Source organism: Lichenostomus cassidix, chromosome 3 (genome assembly GCF_008360975.1).
Source record: "Lichenostomus cassidix isolate B80296 chromosome 3, HeHo_3.0, whole genome shotgun sequence".
In the NCBI taxonomy this organism is placed as follows: domain Eukaryota; kingdom Metazoa; phylum Chordata; class Aves; order Passeriformes; family Meliphagidae; genus Lichenostomus; species Lichenostomus cassidix.
In genome coordinates, this window is record NC_139483.1 from 3,932,236 (window position 1) to 3,944,887 (window position 12,652).

Sequence of the window (12,652 nt, forward strand, 5' to 3'; positions counted from 1 at the left end):
TCTGCTGTGACAGCAGGGTATTAAATGTTACCTTCAGGTTTCTCCACCTGCCTTGAATGTTGTCTTTTCTAAAACTGGACTGCTGTTCTACCTTATTTGTTTAGCCAAGAAAAAAAGCCAGTCCTGAACCTTGTTCTCCACGAGCACCACCATCACGAATCCAAAGCTAATCAATTGATTTCAGTGGCACAGCTGAGGACAGCAAGCTGAAAACTAAGTATGCAAGTGGCATCACAGCAAAACCAACAAATTATGCAAGTGAAAATCTCCCACGCACACATTTCAGATTGGTGTTCCTACCACAGAAAAAGTCTATCAAAAAGTGCAGCATGCAAAGAACAAGAATTTTAAAAAAGGGAAAAAAACCCGCAAGTAAAAAATTCACCTCTGGTAGGGACAAAAGCAGTTTTCCCAGCATGTCTTAAGACCATCTCATATCATACCCTATCCTATCATTCTGCCTTTGAACCACTGTCAAAGGCAGGCCATCCATGTCAAGCAGATCTGAAGCCAGCCAAGGATCACATCCTTCAGTCAAAGTCAGAACTTGCTTTACTGCAGTAAAGCCCAGAGCCCCTCTGCTCCCTCCTTCCCCCCTGCCAGCACCCCTGGGCCACCCAGCCCAGCCCCCAGTGGCTCAGCCAGCCCAGCTGGCTCCTGAGAGCCTGCCTGCCAGAGATGGCCTGCAGCTTGGGCAGCCATGGGCACAGCAGAGCCTCCCATGGGGACACTGAAGCCAGGCACTGGCTGTCCTCCAGAATCTAACACTGGGAGGAGAGAACCCCTCAGAGACTCAGTCCTCTGCAAGGCCCAGTAAAGCTCTGAATATGCACTCCATCGGAATAGAACCGTTCATGCAATTTTTGGAGACGGCGTACAGGAAGGATGCAAAAAATTGCTGTTTTTTTGCTTTGGGGACTTTTGCACAGGCTGTGACTGTGCTAACAAATGTGAGAGGCGAGCTCTCTCCCGGCACCGCTAGCACAAATGCGCGCTTTCAGTCGGTCTGTTCTGCTCCAAACCAGGTCTGGACCTGACGGTTCAGCTGCAAATCATAAGCACATCTGGCAGGAAGCACCAGTCTCACAAGTGCTTATCAATTCATCTATGGCACAGGTAACGGCAGTTCCAGGTACCTTTTGCTTCTGCTCAGAACAAGCGACTTGCAGAACATTCTGGCAACACATGCAGGTATCAAAGCAAGGTTTTTCAGGTTCTACACACAAAACGAAACTACAATTACTACAGTATTTAATGCACACCAGTAGGAAAAGTTCCTAAAAAATACTCGTGCATTTTTTGTGCCGTGGGATAGGTAATGGCTATTTCGTAGAAATAGATCCAACTGGCTCCATTGGAGCAGCAGTATAAATATTCAAAATAGAAGTAATAATAGGCCCTGATATGAAACTTCTCTCCTTTTTTTCCTTCCCCTTATAAGCAAGGACACACTCTGTTTAGGAGCAACTGCATCTCACTATAAGAGTGGAGCTGTGTGTTTGTGGGCTGTAGTGACATGTTCCACATTGTTGCAAACATCATTTGACTTAAGGAAGTATTTTAGGCATTTTAGTGGTTGTTATTATTATTATTCATCTCATTAACAACAACAACAAAAGAAACAAAAACCCAACAACAAGGAAGGTACAGTGGGCTTCCTAACGCAAGAGGACGTCCGGCGGGCACAGGTACGAGAAGGCTGCTCAAACCACAGCTGCAGAGCTCAACAAGTAGCAACACAATTGTTTTCCAGAATGAAAAATGGTGACCCAGGCATGCCATCAACTCTCTCTACTGCCTGTCCCTGGACCCTTCCTTCTTCTTGCCAGGGATCCACCGGCACACGTTGTTCCCCGAGCCAGGCCAACGGGATGTGGCTTTTTCCACAGGACTTCGCTGACATGCACAGTGCAAGAGCTGCCAGTGCTTCCGTGTGTTTAGTGTAACAAAGAAAGAAAACCAGGTGCTGAGCTGAAGGGAAACCACAGGGTGTAAATATTTTCATTTACAACATGTTGCCCGAAAAAAATGAAACTGAAAAAAATCACTTCGGAAAGTGCAAATGAAATAAGAATTGGCTTTTCATCTGTGAACAGAACATCGCTCTCTTCTTTTTCCTTTTCAATTGGAGTTCTTTTTTTTCCTGCTGTAGTTTAGAGTTTGGTGGTTTGGGTTTTTTTCCTTTCTTTCTTTTATCTAGAGTTTGCTGTACCTTTACTATTATTTGCCACTGTTTGTACCATAGACAAAAACATTCAGCTAGCTGGTAGTCTCTTAATACATTTCATAGTAGAACATATACAAGAAAGAGGAAAAACCATACCAAATGGATCAGAAGTGATCAGTGCTTAAAGTAAATACAAGAGTCTCAGTGGATAGAACCCACAGCATCAATGCATACAAATGAAGCAGTGATGGTGTTTCTCAGGGGGTGGAATCTGCCCACATATTAATACAGAATTATACAAAATCTAGCAGGGATATTGGAACAATGAATAGCTAAACTTTCACAATAACTTAAGATCTGTGAGCGAGTCTGCGTTGAAGATATTCCATGTTTTAAAATGTGCCATCTCTGTCTGTGTCTTCCTCCCTCCCAAAGGAGGGGTGATGAATCCACATGATCTGTTATCAGGTAAGCTCAACTGCTTAGGATGACAAGTATCTGGCCAGGTCCAGTGTATTCTTCAAAGAATGGCAAATTATGACTTCAGTAACTCTGTCTGTGCAAAATATGCCTCTCTCCTCTTAAAGAAACCAGTGTCTGTAACTCATTTAGAAAAGTTTTGACATGTCCTTTTCAGAATGAATAAGACATGAACAACTGAATCCCCCCAAAACAAGAAATCTGATGAAGCAGAGAAGGTTCTGACCTTCCATTTCCACGTGCAGACTGTTAAAAACCAGGACACCTCCATGGCAGCCCTCCTGGGCTGGTGATCAAACTATTGCTTGGAAATAACCAACACCCAAGTAATAAAACTCCAACATTCATAGTAAAATGGTAGCAGTGTTTACCCTTTGTATCCACATTTAGCTTGCACTCCTCATCACACCTGTACAAAGTTAATTATTTATATTAAAAAGTCATCTGTTTTTTCCTTGACAATCTTCTTTTATCCATTCTTATGCTGAGTACCTTGAATTGCATTTCCATTTTACACTGCCCTGTGGCCTTTGGATTGTTACAGGAGACCCAGCACGCAGAAGGAGAAGATGCAAGAGAGGACGTTGATCTCTGGCAAATAAAAAAAAAAGAAAAAAAAAATCCCAACAACAAAACCCACCCCCCCAAGAAACAAAAAACCTGCAAACCCAAAACTAAAAACTAAAAACAAACAAATACCCCCACAATCAAAAAAAATTCCCATGATTCTCCTTGAAAGTCAACCTCCATATGACGTACCCTCTTCTGCATTGTAGCAATAGTCTTAAGTCATAAATTAATTAGTCTTCCATCAAATAACTTAAAAAAAGAAGGAATTGTAGCAGACCAGTTTTGACTGGCTTAACGCCAGTTAGCAGCCAGTTCATCTTGAGTCCCAGTCACACTGTTCAAAAACTGAGCTAGGAAATCACATGAATGTTGAAAAAAATTCTTCACATCGATGAAGGATTGTTCCAGGTTGTGGGGGTCAGGGAGAGGACAAACCTAGATGGGGCCACGGGTCCTATGAACAGTGAACAGGATATAGGTCACGACTTGGAGGTGCACTGCATCCAGGAGATGCCAGCCGTGGCTTGTATTGCACAGGTAAAAAGGAAGCTCCTCCCGACAGTCTGCCAGCTGTGTTAGTGATCTCTGCACATTGGCAAGTTCACAAAAGTGAAAACATTGAATTCTGTCATGATGGAGAAACACAGGAAGATGCCGTAAAGGGAAAGGCACACACACCCTAGCTTCTTATCCAGTTTCCATTTGTTCATGTGGACACCAAAAACCTACAATAAACACAGAGTAAGCCACCACAGCAGGAACATTTTGAATAAAGTGGTAAATCCCCTCCCCAGCTATAGGAGCCAAAAGAGGGCTGTCCCCTTACTAATGATGATTAGTTGGGAAGCAATCACAAACTGCAGCAAGTGAGCTGAAAACCACAGCTCAAGTAAATCAGAGCAGCAGTCACAGAAGCCACCTGACTTACATCACCTCACATTAAATTTCTGCAATGAATTTAATTTTGGCAAGAACAATCCCATTTAATTCAATCAGAAAGGGATTTACAGGCCAGGTTCCTTTCTTATAACTCAAAATACTTCACGTGCTCCTCTGCATCTCCATCTAGAGCCACACAGTCTGAGACTGCTTGACTTTGCAAAGTTTGCTCCCACAAAAGATTGAAGTCCTGTGCATGTGGGAATTGTGCTGGTGTGCAGTGCACAGGACTCCCCCCATGTCTCAAGATTTGGAAGATGTCACATCATTCCTCTTCTGTCATTTCTGGGAAAGGTCAGGGAACATGAAGCACTGATTTCAACAGAAACATTGTCAGGCACTGTTTTTTCTGGACTGTGCTGTATTTCAGAAGGATCCTACAGGGGGGCAAGCAACCTGCACAGCATTTTGTCTGCTTGTATCATATAGAATGCATCTCATTGGGCATCAAGGGACTTGCTCCAGCCCTAGCACAGAAATAACTAATGATTACTAATGGATCTCCCAGGCTCCTCCCATGAGAAACATACAAACAGGAGTGCCATCCTATGGGAGTGACAGCTCCTGAAAAGGGCTGGATCAAGGTCTTGGGAAGGTTTCAACAGCAGGGAGCACCCCCATCCCTTAACAGCAGACTTTGCTACCACTATTTCAGTGGGAGGTGAGAAAGGAGCAGGTGAAGAAAATGGCTACAAAAATCCCTTTTTTGGAAAAGAAGAACAAAAGACTATATACATACTGTGACAAAAACTGATGCCAGCAGGAGACCAACAGAATAGATAAGCCCTCTGCTGTTTAACCGAATCTGTAAAAGAAGGAAGTTTATCAAACCATCTCACAATTTCAAACAACAATATTCCTCTCTGTTTTTATTTCCATAATCCTAAACTGCTGAGTTGCTAAACAGTGGCTTGCAAGCTGCAACTGCCAAGTCAGACCATTACATCACAGATTATTTTGCCTGCTCCTTATTTTGCCAGAGAAGGAGCATTATTAGAGGAGTGTCCTTAGGACCTGACAACACTTCAGTGTTCCACTTCCACATGAGCTTTGCCATCCCTTGTACTATTATATCACATACTATTATATGACATTTTGTTTTTGGCAACTAACTCCTATATGAGTCCTATAAGAACAAACAGGGAAAAGGAAATTTTGCATTCAGTCACCAATTAATGCTTCACAATGGGGGAAAATAAACAAGAGCAAACACAAGCACCTAATTCCCTCCCTACTCTGACCTTATGTCTTCCCTACTCTTACTTCTCTTGGTGAATAGAACAAGTCAGTAATCTCAAAACCAGAGCCTCAGGAGCTGAAAATGTCTGTATCAATGCATCATGGCACACTAACACAGGCTGGACACGATTTAGCACTGAGGTGGATCAGACAAAAAGACAACTTACTGCCTGCAAGGCTGTGTAAGGTATCCAGGCACATCACAGGCTCTGGTGTAGCTGCCTCCATGGCAGAGCCCCAGTTACAGTCACTGTCCCAGAGAAGAACCAAGACACAGATCCAAAAAGCTGGGGAGCCATTAAACTGCCACTTTTAGAGGCTTTGGAGTCTAACCAAATGAACTCACCTGCATCTTTAAGGTCTGGATACTTTTTAAAACATTATTTTTGTGAGACACAAACCTAACGTTACAAAGGAAAGCTATAGGAAGTAAAGCAATCTCTCCAATCCTGTTCCTCAGCTAGGACCACATTTCTCCTTGGTTTCCCATCCTTCTCTTTGAGAACTTAATCATTATCCTTTTGGGCATTTTTTTATGACCTTCTCAAACAGCATCACCAGGCAGCATTATCAGGGGACCACTCAGTGGAGTCTCTGAAGGCACTTCTGCAGGAGCCACAGTGTGGAGTACCTTCTGGGGAAGGTTGGCTTCTCAGTGCTCCCATCCTTCTAGCTGGACTATAAAGAATCCCATTTGCAAGAGAGGTGGGTATTGCTAACGTGACAAGCAGCACTTTGATTTTTAAGAATGCAAAAGGGTGCTGAGACACTTGTACCATTTTGCACCACAGTCAGGAAAACCTTTTCACCCCAATACTGTTCCTAAATCCAGAATACTGATTTAGCTTCACTCCCCAGGGACCACTGAGGGGAGAGCATGACTTGTAGAGCCAGAAAGGATGATTGGTTCTGACACTTGGAGACTCTGAGCCTGCTCTAAACTCTGTACAAACTCTGCCAATCTGTGCTGCCTGAGCTTTGTGTTTCCTTCACACATGTTAAAATACCAGCTCACACAAAGGGCACGGTTTCCTTCCCTACGGATTTCTGACATCATTAAAAAAGGGTACAGCCATGATGGTCATTTGGTCTAAATGGTATTCCAGGATTTCTTTAGGTTATATGCTGTAAGGGTACGGATGGACAGCAGGACCATTAAATCCATATAGCCATTACATGTAAAATCAAATATTCTCACCAGACTGCCCAAAGAAATTAAGAATTTGGATTGCTTCAGAGCAGGAAGACCGATTTTGGGACTGTCTACATAAGTGAAGATGAAAAATGTCATCACCCCACTGCAAATGTGAACTGCAGAGGTGGACCAGCCTGCTGTGCTTCAGTCATTCCTGTGCATCCACTCCTCCTCTCCTGCTTCCACCCACAATAATGGTCCATACCTAACAGCTAACCTGCATTTCCATTTTACTTATTATAAAGTGCAAAAAAGCCCTACACTAACTCTGTATAACTAAAACATAAATTTAAAGCTCCCTTCCCTGCTATCCTAAATGAACAACAGTTGACTAGGAAAGACAGATACTATTTTACAATAAATTTCTATCTGGATTTTGGTCAGGAATTTTGTTTGACCAGTGCCAGTATCTGTAAAAACTGTCAGTAAAAAATGTATCAGTTGGAAAGGGTTCTACAGGAAAAGGAAGCAAACGAAGAAGATGGAATTATTTTAGCATGGAAAATGTCTGAATTTAACCTAAAGTGCAGACACTGCTTCTCAGTTACAACTTCAGTCGCCATAAAACCAGCAGACCATTCCAAAGGCCTCTGTGTCTAATTTGCTGAAGACAGTGCTTCCAAAGAGACATGTTTGGGGCTGCTTTCTTCAGACTATCAGCAAGGCCCTTCCTTGGAGGTCACTCAGGGCAATAAAAGCTGCTATTAGGGATTATTCAAGAGCAGAAAATGTATGCTAATTATTTACAGCAGCTTTACCAATATAACAGCCACAGAAGTCATGCTGTTCCTATGTGGGCAAAGCAAACACGACAACCCCTTCTGCAGTGTGAGCACCACGTTCTGCTTGCAGGGTTACTGCACCAAAACAATGAAGTCTCACTCCAGGTTAGCAGTTCTCAACTTGGGTTTAACTAGCAACATTCCTGGCCTGGTATCTTGCCCAGCTCCCACTGCTGGGCAAAGCAAAGAACTATTAACTAACCTAAATAACAACTTTCCTGGTAGCCCTGCCACATTTTTTAGCGCAACAGGCATCACTCCAGAAAGTGTCCCTACAGAACCATGAGTGGTTTTTATACAGTGCTGCTGAGTGGTTTTGAGAGAGTAAAATCCAAACGAGGCAGAATCCCCATGGTTCACATATGCCTTGCTCCTCTCACTGTACTTCCCTGTTTACCTGAAGGATCCTTCCATTCTCCCCAGGTGCCAGAGGCTGCTGAGGTGAACCTGACCCCGTGTGCCAGGGGAGTGATGCCCCATGCAGCCCTCCGTGCACACACCCACTTTTCCAAGCCCCTGGACTGCTCCCTGCAAGCCAAATCCATGGGAATGTTGGTGTGCACAGGGTAACCCTACAGCACAGCAAGTGCAGTTCATTTGGAATCACACCCAGCACCCATCTAGGGAATCCATCTCCCAGTCATCCCAGGGCAAATATGCTTGGGGAAGAGGCAGGGAGGTGCCATGTATACATCACCTCCTGAGCCTCAGTAGAAACATCTGGAATTCTTCACAGCTTTTCCAGTACTTTGAGCTCACCAGCAACGTTTTTTTACTCAAACAGTTGCACTTTTTCTTCCAAAAATTCCAGCTGTGATGTGTATCTAGTTCAGCCAAATGAGCTTCCTGACAAACCCTTTATTTTCCTGCATTTGACTTTGGACTACCCACCACTGTTTCACTAATTTCCCATCAGTCTACAGCTCTGGAAATACAGATATAACTGATGAACTATTCCCCTCCTCTGGTAACCACTGTAGCCTACCCCATTTCTTAAAATGACTTTTAACAGTGAGCACAGAAGCTCAGAAGGTTCTGAAATTTGAAACAAAAGCTTAAGAAAAACATGTCCTTGATCTGTCAAATTAGGGCAGAAATCAGTCAAGCAGCCCTCTCATGAGAAGAGTGGCATTTCCTGCAAGAGGCAATGAAATACATTTCCTTGGGATATGTGACAATGTGGAAGTTCAGGGAAAACAAGGAAAGCAAAACATTCTAAACTTACAGTAGGGGAGGAGATAATTTCAGGTTTCGGCAAAGACCAGAAAAAGAGTCTCAGCTGGAGGCTTCTTAATTATGTAAGAAAAAGCCCAGTCCCCTGATCACTTAAGAATAGGAAATACCTCTTTCCCAGGAGAAAACTGTCTGCAGATGAAGCACTCCCTCACACTGCAAGGAGGAAAAATCAATATTCCCAAACTCCCCTTTGAGGACTGGCTTGTGTCTAGGGGCTAAAGCAAGGCAGAAGAATATTCTGGCTTATTATGCACAGAAGATTTGCATGTTCACAGACTCCTCTGTCAGAGTTTGAGGTAGACAACCTCCATGCTGCTTGTGCAGCAAATGCAAAGAGGCTGCCACCAGCTCCAGCCATTCTCATGCTGCTGTGGCAACCAAGGCTGAAGCTAAACAGCAGAGGAAAAACAATGGAAATAAAAGTTATTCTATTCTTAAGTTCTTTTCTGGCAGCTGCTTAAGGGAAAACAAGGAGCTATTGCCAAAATCCAGACTGGTTTTGCTTCAGGGCCCAAATATGACAGAAATTACCCCAGTAAGGAATTTCAGAAGGGCTATGCTTTGTTTCCAGTCCTGCAGCTGAAAAAGCTGCAGGTCTTCTGTATGTCTGGGGATCCTTCTCCTTCACTGTCTCTACCAGGCAGTGGAAATTCGGTCTAAATCCTGCATTCCTGAGGTCTTGCCATGAGACAGAGGTCTCAGCAAACTGGAACTTCAAACATGTGCCGCATTCCTGCATGTTTAAATGGAATTTTCTTTTTAAACCTCTTTTTAGACTCCTCAGAAAGTGTCCTTGTTTTGCTCCGTATCACAAAATTCACTTTGCAGAAGGTACATGCCTGGAGTGCTGCACATGGCCACTCGGGGTATCATGCAGGAGATACAGGAGCTATAGCTGGAGAGGAATCCTGTAATGCTAGGAGGTTTAGCAGGAACACTTTTGCTCTACTACAGTATAATCATCCCAACAACCTCTCTGCCATGAAGCCAGGAGCCAGCTTTGTCCTAATGTACCATTCACCCAAGTGCCTTGGAATCAAACCAGTGAAAATCAACTGGTCAGCAAGGAGCACAGCAGTGGTGCCTCTCATCTCCACTTGTGCTTTGCAAGTATTTGCTTCCCTCTGGATTCTCTGATGCCTAACAATGATTGCACTGGGATTATTCCTGCTCTCACTGGCTGCTTGTTTGCATGGAAGTAATGTCATGTCTCTAAGACATCTAATGCACTGTCAAATTTTGCTGCAACTGGCTGAAGTTATCAGGCAGAGGAGCAAGGGACTGACATAATTATACTCCCAAATGCTGATGTGATCAAATTAACCTAGCTGTTTATCCTTAGGCTAAAATTCCTGTTCTCTAAAATACTCCTGCATAACATCTGGTTTACATGCAAAAATATATTCCAGAGGGAAGCAACTGGACAGAAGACATGGAGCAAACATCCTTCACTTGGTGTATGCCATATGTGCTGGGGAAGGATGCTTACTGGATTAGAGAGTCAACATGTCCAGGACTCGGTGCTGGAAGAAGGAGAAAGTGAACTCTGTCAAAGGATTTTCAAGGTCCAGAGGGATGCAGCTCTTCCTCCAAAAGCCCTGCTGGCCTGCCAGATTAACTGTGTACATAACAGAAGGCCAGAGCTGCTGCAGGAGGGTGGCTAAGTGAGCAGTGGAGATGGAAGCTCCAGTGAGAAGCACAGAGGAAAGCAGAGTTAGTACATGGACAGTAATGAGTGTTCAGAAGCAATAACCCTTAAAAGAACAAACATATAGTTGGACTAGAGACTTGGCATTGTAAAAACAAAAGGGATCGGATGCGGAAAGTTTGATCCTGACTAGATCTGCCTTTTGATGGGAAAAGAGTAGGTGGCTTGGTCCAAGTCAGGAATTCTGGATCTGACACTTGAGCTGAAGACAAAGGGTGAAGCACTTGCAGTGTACCCAACATTGTAGTGGAAAGTGTTTCATTTAAAGCAGGAATACAGAAGGAAAACCTCTGTCTCTAAACCAGGTGACAGATGCTTTCACGATGCAGCCTGAGAAGCATAGGATAGGTTTTTCTTTCCTTTCTTGTAACAAGGAAGGAAGAATAAAATAAATACTAAGCTGAACATCTGCTGACAATGGGTGTGGGGAAGTGGCAGTCAGAAGAGAGGTCCTTAATCAAAATATGATTTAGCAACCCAGCACCAGGACGTGTCCCCAGAGATTCACAGCTTATTTCCAGTTCTGCCATTCACCCACTGTGACTCCAGCAAGCCCATCTGTACCTCTGGCAAGTCCCCCTCTTGCTCTTTTCCTGACTCATTCTATTAGATCACAAAGCTGCCTTTTCTCCCCTCAGACATTATACTATAGAGTGAGCTAGTTTAAGCAACGAGTCATGATTCCACGAGAAGCCACTTCACCGAATGGCTGAGCAAGTGTTGGATGCCCATGATCACAGGGCAACAGGCTGCTCCACACACGAGCACACACAGCACCAAGGCACACCATGGGCAAAAAGGAGCAGATCTTCTCCTTTTCTGCATAGTAACATGCCAGAATGCTTTACACTGGCATTAACAGGGAGAAAAATTTGTTCACGGGGCTGAGTCAGGCAGACAGGAACAAGGTATTTATGTACAGATTTTATGGAGTGTGATATCAGAGATATACCACACTCTGGAGAAAGCTCTGAGTGTTTAGAATCCAAGAAAAATAAGGCTGGAAGGGACTTTTAGGAGGCTCTTCTGCATTAAAGTTGAACTTTAAAAACACAGCTTGCACAAAAGTTATTACAGCTTGTTTATTAAAATGTGTTTATTTTCAGCAGCAGCTTAACTTTGCCACAGTCCACTTGTATGAAACATTCTAGGGAGGTAATCATGGTTTTGGATCACCATGCAAAAGGAATCATGATCAAGCAAGCCCTTTTTGTCTTCTACACGTCTCCTTCCCTCTGCATGCAAGTCAGGGGCATCAAGACTGCTTTGAGGAGTTCCCCTTTTGGAGGAGATACTACAGACACACATTTGGATCCTGCCAAAAACCAAAGGAGCAGTACTAAATCCTGTACTATTAGCTCAGAAATTACCTAATACTTTTGACTCACAGTGATATTTCGTGGACAACCAGGCTGGCCTGAGCCCACAAGCCCTACTGCAGTTTGCAGGGCCTGCTCATGCAAGAAGCACAAGGCTCAGCCTGGTGGCCCTCAGGAACTGGAGCTCCATGCCTGCTGCCCCCTCTGACCTGTGTCAGCTGCACTCCCAGAATAACAACCAGCATCTTAAGAGCTCTAGGCACTGTCACCAAGATATACCTGACCCAGCTAATGCCAGCCTTTGCTGGCAACCTGCAATAATTCAGTAATTAATTACTAGTAAAAGGGGAGGGAAAGAGGGGATTCACTTAATTTTAAAGTCCAGTTACCCAAGGATTTGGAGAGAAATCCAGGAACTGCAAGTGAAAAGTGAGGAAACTCTCTTTGCTAATTGTGGGGCTGTTTCCAAGACTGCCTTCTCCAACCATGGGATCACACTGTACAATGGACATTTTGGGTGTGCAAAACAGTAGTGATAGTGTTATGCCTCCATGAAAGCTGGCTGCTTCTGTTCAGCCATTCATTTTCATCCTTTACCACAAAAATATAGATGAGCTATAGATAAGCTGCTCATTAAAGAAAGGGATTTTATTCCTACAGCACTGCTTCCTTTTGGCAGTCTTACATTCAAGAAAAGGGGAGATCTGAGGAACTAAAGACTGGTCAGCCTGACCTTGATCCCTGGGAAGATGAAGGAGCACATAATCTTGGGAACCACTTCTAAATACATGAAGGATGAGACATGTAGATTTATGGAGTGGAAATCCTGTTCACCCAGCCTGACAGCCTTGTATGACAAGGGGGACTTGCTGGGTGAGGGGAGAGCAACAGGCATTGTTTGTGTTGACTTTATCAAGGTTTTTGGCATTCTCTCAAACATCCTCAGGGACAAACAGCGGAAGAACAGCCTAGGTAAGTGGACAGTGGAATGGCCTGACAGCCAGAGGTACTCCAAGC

At 43.9% G+C, this 12,652-nt stretch overlaps 1 protein-coding gene across 4 annotated transcripts in view; it reads right to left on the minus strand.

The window, feature by feature from the left end:
- Positions 1 to 12,652, minus strand: part of SLC24A3 (solute carrier family 24 member 3) — a 123,249-nt gene that overhangs the window by 13,161 nt on the left and 97,436 nt on the right. For 3 of the 4 annotated variants that reach the window (XM_085054066.1, XM_085054065.1, XM_085054068.1), the window contains 2 exons: positions 4,896 to 4,961; positions 1,559 to 3,942 (listed from right to left, as the gene is read on the minus strand). The exons of the other annotated variant lie outside the window; for it this stretch is intronic. In XM_085054066.1, coding sequence (XP_084910192.1) covers positions 3,793 to 3,942; positions 4,896 to 4,961 — 216 coding nt within the window. In that variant the 3' untranslated portion in view covers positions 1,559 to 3,792. Of the gene's footprint in view, positions 1 to 1,558; positions 3,943 to 4,895; positions 4,962 to 12,652 lie in introns of those variants that run through there. 4 annotated transcript variants of the gene reach the window in all.